At 42.3% G+C, this 21,069-nt stretch overlaps 4 protein-coding genes across 4 annotated transcripts; 2 read left to right on the plus strand and 2 right to left on the minus strand.

Moving 5' to 3' along the window:
• Positions 1-444: 444 nt before the first annotated feature.
• smim20 (small integral membrane protein 20) lies at positions 445-2,321 on the minus strand. Its single transcript, XM_022764206.1, has 3 exons — positions 2,123-2,321; positions 1,322-1,378; positions 445-657 (listed from the first exon to the last, which is right to left on the minus strand). Exons 1-3 carry the CDS (start codon positions 2,229-2,231, stop codon positions 614-616), a joined length of 210 nt encoding a protein of 69 aa, XP_022619927.1. The 5' UTR covers positions 2,232-2,321; the 3' UTR covers positions 445-613.
• Positions 2,322-2,378: 57 nt separating this feature from the next.
• Positions 2,379-8,253, plus strand: man2b2 (mannosidase alpha class 2B member 2). Its single transcript, XM_022764205.1, has 19 exons — positions 2,379-2,594; positions 2,762-2,908; positions 3,226-3,331; positions 3,416-3,588; positions 3,688-3,803; positions 3,984-4,161; positions 4,323-4,521; positions 4,620-4,810; positions 4,911-5,082; positions 5,237-5,373; positions 5,470-5,747; positions 5,958-6,149; positions 6,262-6,505; positions 6,634-6,744; positions 6,863-7,055; positions 7,178-7,324; positions 7,434-7,546; positions 7,682-7,799; positions 7,965-8,253. Exons 1-19 carry the CDS (start codon positions 2,463-2,465, stop codon positions 8,066-8,068), a joined length of 3,051 nt encoding a protein of 1,016 aa, XP_022619926.1. The 5' UTR covers positions 2,379-2,462; the 3' UTR covers positions 8,069-8,253.
• Positions 8,254-9,026: 773 nt separating this feature from the next.
• Positions 9,027-11,958, plus strand: LOC111235668. The gene is made up of 8 exons (XM_022764193.1): positions 9,027-9,187; positions 9,596-9,667; positions 9,756-9,827; positions 9,983-10,185; positions 10,556-10,619; positions 10,727-10,892; positions 11,151-11,348; positions 11,581-11,958. The coding sequence occupies exons 1-8, from the start codon at positions 9,173-9,175 to the stop codon at positions 11,703-11,705; spliced, it is 915 nt and encodes a 304-aa protein (XP_022619914.1). The 5' UTR covers positions 9,027-9,172; the 3' UTR covers positions 11,706-11,958.
• A 472-nt stretch (positions 11,959-12,430) lies between these two features.
• On the minus strand, positions 12,431-17,688 carry LOC111235681 (low density lipoprotein receptor adapter protein 1-like). The gene is made up of 3 exons (XM_022764208.1): positions 17,450-17,688; positions 14,985-15,719; positions 12,431-14,274 (listed from the first exon to the last, which is right to left on the minus strand). Exons 1-3 carry the CDS (start codon positions 17,556-17,558, stop codon positions 14,189-14,191), a joined length of 930 nt encoding a protein of 309 aa, XP_022619929.1. The 5' UTR covers positions 17,559-17,688; the 3' UTR covers positions 12,431-14,188.
• Between the last annotated feature and the right edge of the window lie 3,381 nt (positions 17,689-21,069).

Raw genomic sequence — 21,069 nt, forward strand, 5'->3', positions numbered from 1 at the left:
ATGTGTCCTGGAATAACTCTGTCTCTACTGTTTCCATCCTGGAAGATGATGCTGCACATTACTGGACATTGTCCCTCATCTGCTGAACCGTTTTTATGACTCTCGCATCAACTAAATCAAAATAAAATGTCAAAAGAGATTCTTGTGAATGGGGTGGATAAACAAACCACTGTATTTTATTATAATTTCCTACAGGCTGCATACCAGAGCAAGGCCTCTGGAAATACAAGAGTTTTTCCAAAATATCTAAGATGCATAAACAAAACAATACACAGTCCAGTGCTTTCTGTATCAACAGGCAGGTTTGGGGTGCCCCCTTGTGGTCAAATGATGACATTTAGCAGGGTAGAAAGCACATTTGTGGCCATCATTTCCTGTCTCTCATCACAATATATTAGCCTGTACAACAAAAAGTTATATCAAGAAATCTTTAACGAAATCGTGTTTAATCTTTTAGAGCTTTAAACTTTATTTATAGGATAAAGAATCACTGCACAACCAAAATTTAACACATTCTGAAAAATCATTCATTCATTCACTCACGCACACACCAAGCACTCATCGAAACAGGCATCTGTGTCTGGAATTAGTGACAGCCAGGTGTCACTGGTCTTCATTTGCCTGAAGGCTTGAACGGATCAGACCATATCTTCACACCTTTTTGGGGAAAAAGAAATAAACAGCGTCAGCAAGAAAAGGATAATGTGAGAGAACGGATGACGCACTGAACTGCACATAAAGTAGTGGCTATTTTTCTCACTGTGTCTTTTTTAACCATGTGTGCAATTAAATGAAATCTCAATTTACCATACTTAACGGACAACGAGTGTGGCTCAACGTATACTGTAGGACAGCGCAATGAGTTCCTAAAAGTTTACATTCAATATATTTTCGACTGATCTATGAGGTCCTGAAATATGATTAAAATTGTCCAGGTCAGAAAGTAAATCAAACAAGATATGTTGTAAAGGATGGCTTCAGACAAAATACAAAAAGGGAGCAGATCTGTATGGAGCCAGTCCATCTGTGTAGGGTAAACATATGCATAAAACATCTTGTAAATGGTAAATTATGTAAATTTACATTAATATCAGTAAGTCAGAAAGTCAAGTGGATAATGGCCAATTGCAAAAGTTGAATAAAAGTGAAAAAAAAAATAGCACAGCACACTGAATGTTTATTTACAAAGATTTCAGACTATGTCCTTGATCGAGTATATAAAATACCTGTCATGTAGACTGAAGCATTCTAAATAAATACACCATAAATATACTGCAGTGACAAAACCACCACCCAGTTCAAATCTACTATGTGCTCTTACCCACGGGTTGAATATCTGCCTGGTTGATTCCTGCCCGGTTCATCTTCTGGACTTCTCCTAGCAAAGAGAGAACAGCACAGTACATTTAGTGGAAGACTTTTGTGGCCAAAATCATAAACAAGATTTCCGCAAAGCAGCTGGTTACTATCAGTCTTTATTTTTCTCTTTTGCTTGCACTGTCAGTAACACTAGAAGAGGTTCATCCATGGTTTTACTGTATGTCCTGACTGTAGCTTTCCATCTGTGCTGGCCAGAGCTGGCTGGACATAATATGGTGAAACTACAACTATTTCGCTTAATGTATTTTCCTGGCATTCTTCTGCCTTTGTCTTAGCAGGTTTAGCTACATGTTTATGGTTTTGGGAAAGTGGAAAGGAAACCTCTCCATGTGCAGTGAGAAACCTCTATCGCTGGGTGGACAACACTTTTAACTTTAGCCACATCTAAGATAAAAGTTTATGTACATAAACTTTTTTTTTCTCTTTGGATTTGTGAAGAGCTTTTGATTAATGTTTTGGGGACATAAATCCCGAAGTTCATCGAGTTTAAAGACTTAAAAAGTGCCAGAAAACAGAGGTTACTTAAACTAAATATGTGCCAACGCGTAACAACATATTAGCTAACGTCTCCTAGCTAAAACCACTAGCTTACAGTATGTTTTGCCAACTAAAGCAACGCGAAAAATAATTAGCACAATGCTAAAATCTTCATACGTAGCAACATATTAAATGACATTAGGCTGGATATTGTAAACAGTCTGATTGTGTAACTGAAACTGAAGGATAACTTAAAGCCACTTACTGTACTCTTCGTTATGCGTGAGGGGGTGGAAAAATATGGGGTAAAACGCTGCGGCAACCGCTGTTATAAAGCCGCCAAATACAAATGCAATTCTCAAATTCTTTCCCATTTTTATGTTACATTGGAGGGTATGCTTTCACCTCCAAACGTGCACTGTGTTTACAATGATTGTTTCCGGCGTTAAAGGTCACCAGCGCACTTTAACTAGCTTGGTCTGTCTGGGCTTCCGTACTGAATAAATTTGAGTCGTCAGAATCACATGTTGCAGCACAACAATAACAAGGAAGAAGATCTTTCTAAGATGATATAACGCTTCTCCTTCTTCACCGGATAAAAAAAGATGAGATTTTTAGTCGTGTTTGTTTTTTGTTGCTGCTTCTCATATGGAGTGACAGGCAGTGAAAAGGAGCCAATTCAGACATTTGTAATTCCTCACAGTCACATGGATGTTGGCTGGGTGTACACTATTCAGGTAGGTTTCAGTGTCTAGCTTTCTAATAAGGTGTTAAACCTCTCAAGCATAATTATACAGCCTACAGTTTAATAGTTTCTTTTCACCAAACTACTATAACTCATATAATGTGGATAAATATGTGTGTTGTCTGTGTAAATATGAATTTGAGTATGTATTTTCTGTAGGAGAGTATGCACGCTTATGCAGCCAATGTGTACACCAGTGTGACTGAGGAGCTGTCTAAGGCTAAAGACCGCAGGTTCATCGCTGTGGAGCAGGAGTTCTTCCGGCTGTGGTGGGACACTGTGGCCACAAACACTCATAAAAGACAAGTAAGGATATGTGATGAGTCACTACTGTGTTCTGACATAAAATAATTCAAGATGGTCTCATTAAATTGTTTCTACGCCATATTCTTTGAAGAGATACTCCTATATTGCACTTTCATAAAGTTAAGGGGTTTGCAAGAAACAGATTAGAAAAAGATTAGTCAAAATGAAAGCACCAGAGACCAATATATATCCTGGTTTTAGTCCCTGTTTTTATATACTGAGTAGCTCTGAATTGATCTTCATGTTTAAAGTCAGTGGAGTCACCCCTTGCATGCCCAGTAAATAATTAACATGTTATGGTTTGGTTGGTTTTCTAGGTGCGACAGCTTGTAAAAGAAGGCCGACTGGAGTTCATCATCGGGGGCCAAGTGATGCACGACGAGGCTGTAACTGATCTAGAGGATGAGATATTGCAAATGACAGGTAGTACTTCTAATTTCCTGCCGCTGTAACCTGCAATTCCAGTGACGGCTCGTGTAGTAACCCAGTACCTTCCTGCTGATTCAGAGGGACACGGCTTCCTCTACGAGACGTTCGGGGTACGTCCTCAGTTCTCCTGGCACGTGGATCCATTTGGAGCCTCTGCCACCACGCCGGTCCTGTTTGCCCTGGCAGGTTTCAACGCCCACCTCATCTCACGCATTGACTATGACCTAAAAGACACCATGCAGAAAAAGAAGGTATTAGTTGGTGCCTCAGTTGGAAATATAAAGTAGATTTGTACTCCTCACTTTGTAGTAAATAGTCACTGCATGTTGTTTATCTATTTTTCTGTACAGAACCTACAGTTTGTGTGGAGAAGTTCTCACTCTCTAAAGGATAAGCAGCAGATCTTCACTCACACTATGGACCAGTTTAGTTATTGCACTCCATCCCACCTGTCATTCTCAAACAGGTATATCACATTCAGACTATTTGTATGACTGCTTTTATCATTCTACCAAAACCCAAATCTCATAGGCTATTAAGATAATTGACAACAGATAAAACTGCATTACACTGGTTACTGATATAAATAAATGTTATTTAATAGGAAAAAAACTGCAATTTGTCAACAAAAACATTTTGTTCTCAGCTCTGGTTTCTACTGGAACGGAGTTGCTTTGTTCCCAGACCCACCTAAAAATGGAGTCTACCCCAACATGAGCCTGCCCGTCACTAAGGAGACAGTACACGCCTACGCCCAGACCATGGTGGAGAACATCAAGCAGAGGGCAGCATGGTTTAGGACCAACCATGTGCTCTGGCCATGGGTGAGTAAACAGGAACCTGGGATTATTTTATTTTGGATCAAATCCAGTTCAGTAATTGTCTTTTACATGGAGAGCTCCAGTGAAAACATATGAGCAGAAAACATTTATTTAGTAAAAAAAATCCTTATCCCTTACATAAATGTTTTCCCCTTGTGTTTCAGGGCTGTGACAAACAGTTCTACAACTCATCTGTGCAGTTCAACAACATGGATCCTTTAATGAAGTACATCAACCAGAACAGCAAAGAGTTTGGTGTGACAGTCCAGTATGCCAGTCTAAGTGAATACTTCCAAGCCATCTACCAATCAGATCTTGTTTGGGAGAGTCGGGGCAGTGAAGATTTTCTGCCATATTCCACCGGTGAGACCTGCTAACATTAAAGGAAGGAAATGAGGCACAGTCAAACAGAGTTTTCTTGTTGATATCATCTACTGTGACTAATGCGTTTTATTTCCTAGAACCATACCAGGCATGGACAGGATTTTATGCCTCCAGAAATGTTTTAAAAGGGATGGCACGGCAAGCTAGTTCCCAGCTGCACGCAGCCGAGACTCTTTTCACACGGTATCGAATCAGCTTCCCCGACGGACCTGTGGCTAAAGACTGGGCCCTGGACAAGCTGAGAGCACTTCGCTGGGCTGTCTCTGAGGTAAACTGTCTATTGGACTGCCTTATCACAGAGGGACGACAGGACAAATAAAAGCTCACAGTCCCAACACCACAAAATGTGATTTGGCGTGTGTTTTTAGGTGCAGCACCATGATGGTATCACTGGCACAGAGTCTCCCAAGGTGGCAGACATGTACATGCAGCATCTCACGCAGGCCATGATGGGAGTGGAGGAACTTCTCGCTGCGCTCTTTCTGCTGCCCCACCACCTTGACATCCCCAGCATGCTCAGCAGCCACTATCACAGAAAAGGTGTTTTAGAAGAGGGCTGCAGCTTCCTTTAGCATGCTAATATTGGCGCAACGTGTGTGCTTTGAACTAAATGCTAACACGAGCATCGAGATTAGTCTCAAACACACATTTAGGTTAACATTTGAATAAACTGTAATTGATCTCTTCATGCCAGGTGTTCATCAGACTCTGGAGCAACATGTCATCGTTTACAACCCCTTAGCATGGAACATCACCACTATCATCAACGTCACAGTAACCTTCCCAAATGCAGCCGTCTTTGATGATGATGGACAGCCTGTGCTGGCACAGGTATTATTATCATTTTTCTTGTCTCAAAAGCTCAGAAAATCTATTTAGTACATCTGAATAAGGCTACATGTAATAATATCTTCCTGTCTGTAACAGATCCAGAAATCAGCACAGTCCAATGTCACCTATGATCTTTTCATCATGGTGGACCTGGGAGGCCTTCAGCATAGAAAATACTTGATTAAGTTCTCTGGCAAGCCGTGCTCTGGGAAGTCCAAGTGTAGCTGGACTTATGAAGCTAAAGGGGTTCTGTTTGAGAGACGCCACGTCCAGGACTGGACAAAAACAGGGAGGAGGCTTCTACCAGTTCTGAATGAATGTTACAAGCTCATGTTTGACCAGGATACCAATCTACTGCACAGCATCACCTATCTGTAAGATCTGACATATTCCCACACTCATTCCTTATACGATATGATACGCGTTGTATCACGAGTGTTTTAGCAGTGTTATGAAATAATTTGAGCACCATGATACTGTATTTACATTTAAAACTTTTAACTTCCGTGGTTCACTAAAACTCATGCTTTTCTTTTGTGCCATTGTAACTCTCTGACCTTTGACCTCTCTGTCATCCTTGGTAGTGAGGAAAAAATGAGAGTAAGGATGACTCAGGATTTCTGGGAGTACCACGCAAACGGAGACGTAAAATCAGGGCCCATCTCTGATAACTACATCTTCAGCACCAACGGTTCGGCTGTGCGGGCCTACAAGTCTGTGGAAATGGAGATTATCCCCGGGAAGATTGTGTCTGAGATCAGGCAATACTTCTACAGGTGGGTTAAAGGAATTTGTTTTTGATTTTCTTATAGTATATTTTGGTCTCTCCTCTCTTCTCAGCCCTAATTGTGACATCGACTCTTATCATTTAACATCTTTTTTTTTTAGAGAGGAAAGCGATAAAGATTACGCTTATTCAATCACCACGCGTGTCCCAGAATGTTTCGGGACCAGACTGCGGTGTCATAGGCTGGAGCAAACCTATTCGCTGGGACCCCTCCATCTCAACACAGAGGTCGTCCTCAGGACCAGCTCTGCCCTGAAGAACAACAGGACTCTGTACACAGATGACAATGGTTACCAGATGATGAAGAGACCACACAGGAAGTTCACTAACAACACTTTAGCAAGAGTAAGTCCTTGGAAAAAGTGGAGATTCATGCTGCAGGGTATTTCCATGGTTTAAATTCTGTAATTGGTCCCAGTGAGTTTAAAGTATTCTAATATGGAAAGTAATCCACATTAACACGTGTGCTGCAGAACTACTTCCCCATGGTTCGGACAGCCTTCATTGAGGATGACCTCAGCAGACTGGTGCTCACCAGCGACAGAGCGCACGGTGTGTCCAGCCAAGCCAGCGGACAACTAGAGGTAGAAAAAGCCATGTGAGCACACACTCACATCTCTTCTCTTCTCTGCTCACACAGAAACATGTAAACATCCTGAGGTTTGTTTGGTTTGTTTTTTTGTTTTTTTTTTTACCCCCCAGGTCATGCTCCATCGACGTCTTTGGAACAACTTGCCCTGGAACCTCGGCTACAACCTGACCCTCAATGACAGCTCAGTTGTAAGGCCCACCCTGTGGATGACGCTTGGCTCCATCAGCACCACCTCCGCACTTTACCAGAGGGAGGCAATAGAGCTGCAGCACAGACCTGTCATCATGCCTATAGACCAACCTCGTGAGTGCTCGTTTTTGTAAGGCCGCATGACAAAAAAAAACTTAAAAAGTAAGGAAAAAATGATGGAAATATAAAAAGTATTAAGACCGGACAGGAACTGTGTTTTGCTCCCCAACACTCAGAGAAGCCCTGGCTGGAAAAGGAGCCCAGAGGAAGTTCTCCTGTGCGTTCAGTCGTTTTGCCACCAAACCTCCACCTGCTCAGCCTCAGTATCCCCGGATGGAACTACAGCTCGAATCATGACGTTCACCTCAGTCACATACACTCGGGTCAGCAGGGAGAAAAATAAAAATAAAACTGGGCACATCAAAATCTGTCCATTCTCTTTGTTGTTTGTTTATGGAATTCAATTATGTCATTTATTTTTGGTGCATCTAGGTAAGGATCTGCGCTCAGAGCCGGACTACGATCGAATCCTGGTGAGAATCATGCATCTGTATGAGGAGGGAGAACATCCTGAGCTTTCAAAGCCAGTCACAATAAACTTAAAGGTGCTGATAAGTCATCTCTACATATTACTGTCTTGGTGTTATAAGAGGAAACCCTTGAATTTTCATAATTTTAAAAATAGAGTTTACTTAATCTTTTTTTTTTTTTTCTTCAATGGTCATTTCCTGAATGAGCAGGATGTTCTGCAGGGCATAGGGGAAGTAAAAGTGCTGGAGGAGCGTTCTCTCACAGGAACCTGGGACATCACCAGTCTGCAGAGGTGGAAGTGGAAGACTGCAGATAACTTAGAAACAAGTGAGACATGGCTGAAAAACAGGAGAACAGCTGAACAGCAGTATCTTCTGATTATGTCCAGTCTTAGTAATACACTACAATTCACTGTTTTGATGTATTCATTAAGTGAAACGACAGCTTCTTCCTTCTCGTGCTCATTCTCTGCCGCCTTTTTCTTTCTTTTAGAGAACAAATGGTGTTGGAGATGTGGAGAAGAAGCTTTCACTGTCAGCATCTCACCCAAAGAGATCAGGACCTTCTTCGCTCACTTAGTTTCTAAGAACTTTTAGGCTTAACTGTCTTTTGTCTTCTGTGAAGATAGCCAATCTTCAGAAATGTAATGTGACTTGCTTTTTAAAGATGTGATCCTTTGCTACACTGCTAATGAATGCTCTTCTTGCACATTATGTTGATTTGTTAAGAGGCACTGATGTGTTGATGGGCTGTGGATATTCCCACTTTGAGTCCCTGTTGACTCTCACTGAATAAAGTGATTATTTTTGTCTTGTTCAAATGTCTGTGTCAGATTTCTGACTCCTCTCACCCAACTAACACTACAGTAAAGTTAATCTGATGGGACCAGCATGAAATTATAGATTAAAAAAAAAACTACATATGGCGGTCCATTTACTCCAGGCAAAGCTGCTCAAACATTTTCCCACCTGGAGTCATGAATTTCTATAACGCATTTAACCAGTCCTTGCAGAGCTTTAAAATTCTTCTTCAAGTGTCTTAAAATCAGTTTTGTCTCCGACTTATTGCCAGTGGAGAGAGGCTGATACAGGGGAGATATGGCCTCTCTCTTTTTTATATGGACAGATGTTTTCTTCTTATATAGCTATTCTATATGTTTCATTCTTAATAGACGGATATGAGGGTGGTATCGATTAAAGTGAAAGAATGTTTTCAATAATGTCAAACAATTCCTTTAAATAAAGAGGCCCGAGTAAGGTGGGTGAGACCAAGGACCCTAGGGTCAAAAATGAGGACTCACGGTGTTGGTTAAACATTCAAGTTACCTGGCTGCTCAGTGACATTTTTGGCTGCACTGGTTCAACAGAGTCGATCATCTGTGCTCGTCTTTACAGTTTGCAGCTTTACTGGAAAAAGGTAGTCTGCCAACATGGCCGCTAGGGGCCTCACACGCCCATCACCAATCCTAGTTCACGGTGCAGCCGACAGCGAATAAAGCAAAAGGGCACCACCCGAGGAGAGCAACCCCCCTCGGCCCGTGTGTGCATCGCCGCCGCCGCAGCAGCAGCAGCAATTCATCGGAAAAGATGAGGTCGGATTTTAAATAGCAGACTGCGGGGTTTTTAGTGTCGGCATGCAGTAGCTAAACGCGCCATGATCGCCTGGGAAGGAGACGACCGTTGTCTGCCATTTGGATCAAGATGAGCGGCAGCAGTGTGAGTCCTGTTCTCCTCATTATGTGTTTCTTTTATCAGCTGCAGGGTTTTGAGTAAAAGTCGCACCTTGACGGATACGATTTAAGAGCTTACGGTGCATTTTGCTGCGTGAACGTGACGTTTTCGGTCTCCGGCTTATTTCACTGTCCCTAATTTGCATCGTTTAATAAAACGAATGAAGTCTTTGTTATTGATGGAGATGCGGGATGCTGTGAGGAGGAGGCGTTGCACGTGTTGCTAGGATACTCGACTAGAGGATGCTGGGAGGGTGGCATCGCCCACAGGTCTCCCTCAGGTGCTGGAGGGATTTTGAGGTCAGGCCTGTTGGATGTGTGTGTTGAAGATGAGGAATATTAACATGTGTGTTTTGTGTTTTTGCCTCTTCTTTGTGTCTGTGTGTGTGAATAGAAAAGAGAGAGGGAGCAGAAGAGGAAGCTGCAGCACTTTCTGAGTGACCTGGCTTTGCTTGGATCATTACAGGTTTGACCACACGTGAATGAATGCAGAGGACATTGAACACACAGTGTGCCGAGCAATCTCGTGCAAAATTGTATTGTTTTACTTGCAGGGCTTTAAATACTTCCAGCCTTGGCTCAGAGGGAAAGAGGAGTTGCTCCTGACAGTCGTCAACGAGGATCTGGTCAGTTTCTGTCGACAAAAAACAAGTAATAATATGTGAGAATCTGTCTTGTACACAGTGCTGTCTGCTTTATGTCATTTTCTGTTCTTACTGTCTTGTCTATACGACATAATAAATGCCACCCTCACCCGTCTCCCCCCCATGCTCTCCTGCAGGGTTGGCGATCCCCAGGCTTTGTGGTGTCCAGAGCCTCCTCCTCCTCCTCCTCCACCAGCAGCTGTAACAGCAGTAATGTCTCCCCCAGCAGCAGCTCCCCCAGCCTGGCCAGTCGGAGCAGCTCTCCCCTGCCCGGGGAACCTGTGGGCCCTCGAGAGCCCCCCACGCAACCACGCACCAAGACGCAGCCGCAGACTGCCAGGTGACTGATGCCACTGATGGGGCTTGTGATGTTGGTGTTGTTGTCTTGTCTGAAATTTACAAACAACATTATGAAGTAGCATCTTGACTGACATCTATATACGCATCACTTTTTTATTTTTTAGATTAAACAATTAGTAAAAAATCTTTAGCTGCAACCATGCATATCGCACAGTTCCCAGTAGTCTGATTACTTCTTTTTCTTTTTCAGTGTCCACTCGTTCAGTTGTTTATCTATGGGACGAATGCTCCTGATGAGGCTTTAGCTAAACATTTAACAGGCCATCTTAAACTGATCAGATACACGTATACAGACCTGCTTGCAACCACACTTAAGATACACATTGGTTGACCTCTTTCTGTATTCTTAGGGACCCCGGCAGTGAGGAGCATCTTCTCCCAGCATCCCCCAGTGAACGAGAGATAGCAGTGCCTGTAAGCGCATCAGCCAAAGTCTTGATTTAGTTTTCTTCTCCTAACCTCAGAGTTCAATATTAACTCACTCACTCTGTCTCACTAATCTCCACTTTGTCCCTCAACAGGAGGTGAACTGCACTCTGTTTTTACTGGCCGGCTACGTCAAGTACGGGCGCCCCTACGCCTGGATACGCTCCAATCACGAGCGCCTGGTCAACATCGGAGGCACCGATTCGATGGTCAAGGACACGCCCATGAAACTCAAGTCCATCTCAGACTGGCAGACGCGAGGTATGGAAACAATGTGAGGAATCCAAACCGGAGAAAGTTATTGTTTCACTGCACAGATTCAATAATTACACCATTTTCCATGAGCTAAATCAGATGCAGATGTCTTTGCTTGAGTTTAACCTTCTTAGAGAGCACTGTTTGGTGTGGATTAGGGTTGTGGAAAAAAGCTCTGGGTGCTTTAGTTTGAAAACTGTTCCACAAATGTTTTACTTGAATAAAATCCCTCGTTTTTTTTTTTTTTTTTTCTTTTTCCTGCAGGTATTCGTGTGTGGGACATCGTCAGTGAGCTGGTGAGCCTGTGCACCGTTCCCTCTCCTTCAAACCCCTTCGCCCTGGACATGCGTTACATCAAAAGTCTCCCCCTCCCCGACCGATTCCTCGTCACAGGCGCTCTCCTCAACTTCCTGGAGATGTATGTGGTGTACGGGAACCGGGACGAGCTGCACTATGACAAAGGTAACACTCATCTTAGATAATCATGGAGAGCAACAGGTGGTGTCAGTATTTTCAAACTACAGCACATCATTATATTTAAATGCACTATTTCTATTACTATTGACGCCAGCAGGTGATGCTGTTTAGCTACGTGACAGAGATAAGACACGGCCTTTCTCCCGCTCATGCCACATTTAAATTTTTAAGTTATCAGCTCCTGTTTTTGATGATTTCATCGTTTTTCTCTTTTCAGTTGTAGAGGAGGTGAAGCCTCTGAGGCGTTTCCATGTCCAGTCCCTGCTGGAGTTACAGCGACACAGAGAGGCCTCCAGGCCGAGCAGCAGTCCAACAGCGCGGGACTCTTCTGGAGAGGAGTGACCGCAATTGATCCGTATAAAGATGAGATGTCCTCGGTGCACTTTTAATAACTTCTTGTAGGAAAACAGAGACAGCACATAGGTTGAAGTGCATGAAATCACACCTGAAGGACTGTCTGTAGGTGAATGCTGTTATGTTTTAAAGGATTTTTCGTGCTTTGGTGTGTTTAATGATTGCATTGTTTGACTCGTCGTGAGTGTTTGTACCCCGTGCGAACTAAATGCCCGAAGAGAGCTCTCGTCACAGTATTCATAACGCGCACACACTGTACAAATCTGTTTGTTTCAAGGCTGCGCTGTCCAGTTGGGAGCTGCATCTGCATCTTTACCACAGTTGGAAGGTAGTCACATGTACCAGATGTTTTGGAAATGTGAAAAAAAAAAACAAAAAAAAAAAAAACACTGGAGAATAACCCTGGGAAATGAGTCACATGACTGAGATTAAACATCCCAGGACCTCTCTGAATGCCTTGCCCTGCACCCCCCAAAGCCTTCAATCTCAATCTCTTCCTCTCCCCCACACACACACACACACACACACACACACACACAGAGTTAAAAGACAGGAATTCTGTTTTCATTAGGCCAAATATAACATTTCAAAACTTGAGTGTTCAATCCTGGAAACAGAATCATCTATCAGGGTCAAAGCTGCAGAAGTTAAATATTTGTTTTCTTCAAAGTTAGAGCAGCATGAGAAAAACATGTAAAGACAACAAACAAAAATGTTGTATAAAAAGTTTTAATAATTCATAAAATACATATTTAAATATGTACAATGACAAAACAGTACATTGATAAAATATATCTTAAAGCAGGCACTTTAACCCCTTTTATGAGATGAAGGTTGTGCCGTTTGTAAAAGATACATCAAAGTGTACAAAAAGTTAAAATTAACCGATAAAAACCAAGTGGCACATCAGTCAAAAACACAGGCACCTTTCCTGTTAAAAAATATCTCTAGCTTACTTTTGGTCAGAAAACACGAAATGAGAACTGAATGGTCGCCTTGGGGTGTCCAACTAATCCTCAAGTCTCTCATTTGTAAACCTTGGATAGAAATCGCCCTCATGAGAGCATGTTATGCAATACTGCACATATCAATGCCTATAACCGTCACTTTAAATGGACTTAAAAACCAGTCAGGGCACCTTTTATGGCTTCGGTAATGTGAACAAGTCGAGAGCTCAAGAGTTAAAAGCGTACTGTAGCATCTACTGATGAGGCCGCTCCAAATGCAAAGTCATGGTTGGACATGGGAGAAGAATTCAGGGCTTTTAAGAAGATTCTCCATCTCAGATTTCCCCCCTATTGGAATGCAGGTGCATGGCCGCACATTCCTCACAGAGGCTCCACATGGGAACACAGCGTTCCCAGTGTTCGGACGCAAACAAACTCGCAAGTCATGGCTGAGTGTGTTCCCACGTAAATGCAAATAATTTATCACTGTGGACGGTCAGGATTTTTTTTGTTTGTTTGCAGGATTTTTGCAGGATGTTGCTATAGTGTGCAAGGGGATACTTCTGTTTTTATTTACAATGCAGGTGCTGTGCCTGTCATACAATTCATAGAAGCAAATTGCCTCTTAAAATGCAGTAGGAAATGATATAATTAAACTGATGTGTTCAGGTGTCAAATTTTACAGCTGGAAATTTGGAAAGTGCTCAGAAACTACTAACTAAGTAACTACATTCTATGCATTACAGACTATAGCTAATTTTACTTCACTTTTGTATGACATGACAGCATTGTCCTACATTATGTAATCTTGGCCCGAAACTCTCACAACATAGATTAAAAGTGTGGTTGTGTCCATCCAATTAAAAAAAGAAAAAAAAAACATAGTTGCTAGTGCCACATGGTTTAAAAAAAAAAAAAAACAACAACATAAAATCATCATGACCTGTAACAAATGTCAGTTAAATAAAAATCAGCCTTCAGAAGCATCAGGACTCTCGTCGTCTTTTCCAGTTTTGCCTGTGGATCATTTTGGCCAACAGCCAGTATCGTTGTTGGTTTAAATCGTCTCTTTCCAACAGACCAAACCCTTCGGTGGCTTCAGTATCAAGTAGACTCCTTAAAAACAAACAAGCCAACCAAAAAAGGGCCACAAACATGAATCAGTCGGGTCCTCAAATGGCTCGCAGCCAGTCACTAGTCCACACATTGCTGTTGACAGGCAAACAAAAGGAAGCTGTCAACAGCATCTTGTGCTGCATCGGACGCCACATTTGCAAAAGTCAACAGACGACTTTGCTGCGTCACAAACCGTCAAGTCCATACACTCACTGATTATGGCAACATCCTCCCACAAGCAGAGTACTCAGACAATATGTCCAAATATGGACTTTCCCACTTCCCAGTTGCATCCCCTTTGTCTTTCCTTCTGTCTTGTTATCACTCCCTAACTCCCTTCAGTGCTGTGATCCTTGAGGTTGTCATTAGGTAGATGTGGTCCCATGTTTGAGGGGTTAGAGTCAGGGTTCAGTTCCAGCTGTCAGAGGCAGATCCTCTTCTGGTGATGGCCCTCATGGGGCTGCGAGAGACAGAGCCTCGCTTCTTCCAGCGGACTGAAAAGGAAAAAGACACTGGGTCAATGATGGTAGCTTGGCAGCTTCAAACAAAAAGTGAAAACTGGTGTTTAAATATTAATTATAAACACACAACCAGCCCCAACAGTTTGTCCACCTTGACTCTAAAGTGTCCTAGTGTGGCTATTCATTTACTTCTACCTACTTCAGCACTTGGTTTTCATTACTTTCACCCAGGAGCTTGAGGTCAAAGGTTTAAATCAACGACTCTGCCCCACAAAGCCAAAAAGTAGCAGCTACGTAGCTGATTAAAATTCAGCCAAGACCAGAATCTGACTTTAGCATAACTGTTAATATTATATATATATAATATAAAACCAATTTTGCTATTAAAAAAAGTGTATTTTGTCAGAAGAAAACAGCATGTTATGTTCTTGCTAAAAGCTAACTAGCCTAGCTGAGCAGAAGAGCAGTAACAGTCTCTCTCAGCCTCTGGCTCCAGTGGACCACATTATTTGATGCGGCCCTGTTACCTTAAAATCCCATGTATTCAATTAAAAATTCATTTATTAAACTAGCTCACTGGATCAGATGGATAAGAAAGTTGAAGAAACAGAATCAAGTATCTGTAAAGTCTGTGGCAGTGATTAATAATCAGCCTAAAAAGGCATAAAACTAATTTGTTACATAGTTTGGCTGTTTCTATAATCATTGCTCTCTGCCTTTGTACATCTGTACAGTCATCTCACCTTTTCCCAGACTGGCAGGCAGGGTGGAGCTCTTTGTGTTTACAGGAGAGTTGGATGACTCCTCTACACGTTTCCCCTTCACCTCCCCTGGCGTCAGAGTGGCCGAGCCGTCCTGCTGCCAGTCGCTCAGCGCCCGCTGGAAGGAATGAGCCAGGCAGGCCGTCATGTCTCGCGCCCGCTCTGCCCGGCTGCACCAGAACACCCGACACTGCAGCTGCTGCCCGTGATGCTTGCAGATGTACAGGAAGACATTGGGCCGGTTGGCATCAGCGGCGCAGTACGCAATGTCCTGCAGGTATGTCTTAGTGAGCTGCCGGCCGGTGCTCAGCTCCTTGACCTCGACGTATCTTGGGCGCACCACCAGGGCGTGATCTTTGCTCAGCTTCTTCCCATTAGCAATACCTTCTAGCAAGTGGTTAATAGCATCCTGGGCCTGCTCTCGATCCAGAGAGAAGATTTTCTCTGTGCCCAGGTAGTGGACTTTGAAGAGCGGGTCACCATGGGATAAAGACTCTGTGCGGTCGCGGCGAAAGCGGCGACGTAACGCAGCAGGAGAGTTCTTAAGGGTCTGCATGAGGTGGAAAGTGCTGAGAGACATGGTGCGTTTCAGGTTGGATTTGGTGGAAATTTTAGCTGAGGTGTAGGTGCCTGTGGTCAGCTGATCCTCTTCAGAGCCGCTCCTACTCTTCCACCTTTCTTCTATAAACAGAGTGTAGTTGCATCCACTGCTTTTATCTGAAATGAGGCAGATAAAGACAGTGACGTTAGTGGATCCATTTCAAAGACACATGAATGATTAAGTGAGACAGATGCTTAAGCTTTGTTCATATTAAAATAAGGTGAGGGAAAGACTACATCCTGGAATTGGGTTGTTTTGGCACCAAGGATTTTCTTAGGCATGAAGAAACTCTTCATTAGGCTTTTATTGTGCAATCTCGTGTTTACAACTCCTTGATAAGGGGGGTAAAAAAAACATGCAGTCAGCACAACTTGTACTGCAGCGTGGAAAAACAAAAGGCCACCAAACAGGATCAGTAACGTGAATGACGCATTCAGGAGGAATATTCATTCACCACAGACACCAACCATTAAATATTTACAGTTAAGCTTTGCTTGGGCTTTGTCCTCACAGCAGTGGACCCTTAGGAGACGTACAAACACACTGATGAACTGGAAACATGCCAATATAAATTGAAGGTTATTGTAGCACACAGGTGACACAAAGGCAACCAGGCAGGTACACAGCCTTCTTTAAACTCAACCCCACTCTTAGTATTACAAACAACACTCATATCACCATATTATTAGTTACTGGAAGACTTATAGACTTCTGTGACCTCACTAACTCGAGTCTTATGCAACCACATCTGGCCACCCATTGTCTCCAATCCTACATACCCACAGAACTGCCTGTTCTCCATTGTGTTACACTTTATTTTTTCCCCTTTCTCTTTTCTTGGCCATTCTTTCAACATCCTAGCTCCCTCCTCAGAAGTGACTTGCAGAGAGAACCGCCGACTGTTCCAAGGTAGTGGCCATTGTTAGTCAACCCCCTGTGCAGGAAACAGCTTTGCATTCCCCCCTAAATATTTCTACTGCAAACAATGGCATGCTTTTGAGAGTGTGTCACATCACAAAAGAGATGCAAGCTGACCTAAAGCCTAATACGTCCCAGGATATGCACATGTACACATCTAGGTTACTAAAACAAGTAAAAAATAATGAAACCACAGCATTCACTAGGAAACACACATAGACAGATGCACCTATTTTGCATTAAACCAAGACCACTGTGCAACACCTGTCAGTTGACACAGACCTCAAGTGCATCAAACCTGCATAAACAACTGTCCCTCTGTTTGCTGATGGGACATTTCTGCTTATATTTGGATTCTTGGCCAACGCTTCATTCAAAAATCATGTAGCAAAAAATAAAAAACTATTCAACTGAAAGTCAAGTAAGAGACGCTATATTCAGGACTCATTTTACTTTTAAGGATGCATCCCACAAGGCAGAACTTAACACATGGGATATGGTTCACCTAGTCTTCCAGCCACCAGAGTAAAAAGCAAGCAATAGAGGGATGGCAAACAATATTTGAAGGCTTTAGTATAAGTAAGTGCTTCTTCCTTTTAGGCCGAATTAACTACCAGAGCCTAGTGATTACTCAAAACAACTCAAACATGTGATGTTCGACACATCATCTCAGGAATAAGCGAGATCACATGAAATTGGTAGATTTTAGAGCGTGGTTCGGTGTGCCCCGGAGCGTCCCTGAGAACTCGGGGGCAAAATAAAAAAAAACCTGCTAAACGTTGTCATAAAAACCATTTACTTTTCTCAGAAGTTATTGCCAAGAGGAATAAAACAATGTTTAAAGAAACGTGTTTAAACTTAAATTACAACTGAGTTTCAGGTAAGATATTCAAATTATTCTCTGAAGGTTTCCAAAAATGTGTCTTACCCGGGCACAGTTTCATGCAAACGATGTCCTCGTGCGCCTCAGGTGAACCGCGGAGTCCCGGGAGCTTTTCAAACACACTGGGCAGGTGGAAATCTCCTAACCGGCACATTCACACTAAAGTCGGGTCGTTGTCTGAGCCCAGCGTCCCTCTCGTACGCACATAAACGACAGCCACGCGGACACGGAGTGTGTGTGAGACACTTTATGTACTAGATCGGGTCATGATCTCTTTTCTCTGCTCACAGTATGGGTTGAGTGAATCACAGAGCGCGTGGGAGAACCGTTTTAAACAGCGTGGGCGCGACCTCGTCACATACGTGGACGAGCACTTGCGTCTGAGCAGTGAGGAGGCTGGTTGCGGCAGAGGGAGGTCTACCGGGGACGGGGAGGGGGGGTGGTGGTGGTGGTGATGATTTACACGAGAAGAGGGATTTACAGTATATGTCAAGCGAGCCTGTTTTTGTTTTTCTTACTGGCATTAATGTTTTGAGTATAACTAGTTTTTTTTTTTTATGTTTTAAACCCCTTATCACAGTTTTCCTAGTTTGTGTCTCTTAAAGTGAGGGAGAGACCACATCCTCTCTTAAAGTTTGTGTTTCTTAAAGTAGGTTTCAGATTGTTAAAATCAGCATATTTCACTGTGTTCACAGTATCATATGCTGTAAATTATGTATAAGGTATAAGATGAGCAAAATGTTCAAACCCAAGATTCCATGGTTTGTATGGTTCGCTCAAATGTACATCATTATCATTTTATACACATCCCCCCAAATTAATCCTGACACATTTGGTGTCTTTGGAAAATTTTGAAGGTATTTGAGTTTGAACCATCAGGCTGCTGCTTTTTTTATATATATATATAAAGGTAATTAATGCAGAGATTTAAACAAAAAAAAATCTTTTTGGCTTTACCAAAGTAACAAAATAGACATATTATAGGTTCTGACAGGTTATAATTCCAATTAATGTGTAGAAATAAACACCAATAGTAAGTCACCTAACATATGACTGAGTAAAGCAAATTCCTTCATATCATTATGATTTCTGAGCTGAAAATTTAATTATCAATAAATCTGTCAGCTATTTTGTAATTAATCAATGATTATGTCAACAAATCTTAAAAATGGCCACCACAAATTGATCACTTTCCGCAAGATGACATTTCCTGTTTTGTCTAACCAAATGTCCAAAACCAACCTAAATATTCAATTAACAGAGTTATCAAACCGAAAAGTGTCAATCCTCACATTTGATAATCTGGAATCCTAAAACAAACTATTTTTAAATAGATAAACAATTAATTAAATCATCAAAGCTTTTTGGAAATGAATATGAAATATCTTTGAATCTACATGCTCGTTGAGCTATTCATGATAATGTATTAGTTGGGATCATTTCATAAGGCCATGCTCTCCCAGCTGAAAGTTTCACATTACTTTACTTTAGCATATGTGCAATACCATACTGAGAAAACATCTGAAACCCACTACCTCTCATTACCATCACATTGCGTCATAGTCCGTCTCTAATAGGGATCGTTGGTCTCACTGGTTCAGATCTGCTTCAAGTGTTTATTCTGGGGGCATTTTGAACAGTTGCAGAGGAAAACTTTAAACGGTTCCATGTGTGTATGCGTCTGTGCGTCTGTATGTGTGTGTGTGTGTGGCTGGGTGTGCCTGACGTGGGGAAACAGTAGGGCCCCTGTTTCTTCTGGGTTTGGCCCAACAACAGTTAAGTTTTGGACGTCACACTGGCCTCAGTGCCTAGCAGGACACACTGGAACTATTCTTGGGGCACCAGTGACATAATGGGCCATCTCAGACAGGCACCCACCCTCCCTATGTATCTCACAACGTGCAGCAAGAACAGAGTCAGCATCCAAAGTGTGACATGGGCAGGACTGCAGCTGCAGTTCTGGAGCTTGTGAGAGCATGTAGTGGCATGTTGCATTGGAGGTATGGCCTATAGTCAGTGTGTCCATTGAGAGAACCATTCAGTGAGCGCAAACAATGAGGTCTTAAAATGCCCACTTGATTGGTAAAGACTATAGAGGTCAATGCACCATTCAGATAGAAGCTATACCAGTATTCAAGTACAGTAGAAAAGTGCGGGATACTTTACCCTGACTTTTCCTGTAGTGCTTCCATAAGGTTGACATTTATGATTCAGACTGAAATATTTCGGCAACTGTCAGATGGATATTCAGTGAAATATTTCAACATGTACTCGATGGATTGGCACCAAATTTTGTACATACATTTATGGTTCCCGGACAATGTGTTCTAACAGCTTTGATGGTCCATTGACTGTCCCTCTATAACATCACAATGAGGCTGACATTTTAGTTCTTTAGTTAAATGTCTTGATGACTGTTGGATGCCATGAAATCTCGTACTCTTCATTTAGAGCAATCATCAGGTCAAAATTTTAATTTGTCCAATACTTTGGTTTATGACCAAATACCTGCAACACTCCCTTTGGCCTCAGCTGTTCCTTGTGTTTGGTGGCTAATTAGCAAATGTTTGCATGCTAACACGCCAAACTAAGATGGGGAACATGGTATAACACAAAACTATTTTGAGGTATTACTTGTGGATAATGAATTATGTTCTTTAGCTCTTTGTTCCCTGGTTTTGCCTCTAAACGTCAGTGTATTAGCAATGTCATCGCGAGCACGCTGATATTAGCATTAGCTTAAAGCACTGCTGTGCCTAAGCACAGCATTACAGAGCTGCTGCCATGGCAGTAGACTGTTGATGTTGAAAATATTACAGTAGCAGAAAAAAATTGTAGCCATAAATCATCAGTATCAAACATCTGTCCCTCAGAATCAAAGCTCAACATCTTTTTTTAGAGTCGACAATTAGCAACAGGACATTATCATCAGTGGGTGTAGCTGCTACAGACACACCCAATCGTTCAGAAACCAATTGCAGCTATTAATTAAAATGTTCTGACAGCTACTTAAGACTGAAACTAACAAGTTTACCACCATCTGCACAGGTAATTTTAAGTCAATGTGGGAGAAACAGTGGGTGGTGTGAAGGAAAACATTTCGATTTCGAGGGACAAAATCACAGAGTACCTTTAACAAGACAAGCAAGTATTGTAGCTGAGAAAGGGAAAATGAAATGCTTGTTGATGAGACAGAGATTGAATTCATACTAAAGATAGGTAGTAACTGACCCAGACCAGAGGGATATTCCAAGTCAAGGGAAGCAAAGATTCCCCAAGACTACAAGCCTGTTCCAAGAAGCAGCTTTACTGGGTAACCTGGTAGTCTCATATTTACAGAGTTGTAATCTCTGTTCTTGTTGTCACACGGTGTCTTGAGAAGACAAACAGGGATGTAACAATGCTATTATTGGAAACAGGGCAAACAGAGAATTTAGGAAGTAAACTGGCACAATGTAAGCTGTTATCCATTCATGGTAGTGTTTTATAACCAGTTCTCTTTTTCTGGACTGCTGTAAATCAAGTGTTCATGTCACAATCATTGTGGCATGAAAATGAGACATACTGATGTGTATCTACAGAAGCTAGGCTCGAGAACAATGAAGGCAGCATTCCAGTTTGCTATATCTGAGTCCTCTTGAAGCACAAGGCACATTACAATCTGT

The sequence above is a fragment of the Seriola dumerili genome, unplaced genomic scaffold (genome assembly GCF_002260705.1).
Source record: "Seriola dumerili isolate Sdu_G_001 unplaced genomic scaffold, Sdu_1.0 BDQW01000531.1, whole genome shotgun sequence".
Classification (NCBI taxonomy): Eukaryota; Metazoa; Chordata; class Actinopteri; order Carangiformes; family Carangidae; genus Seriola; species Seriola dumerili.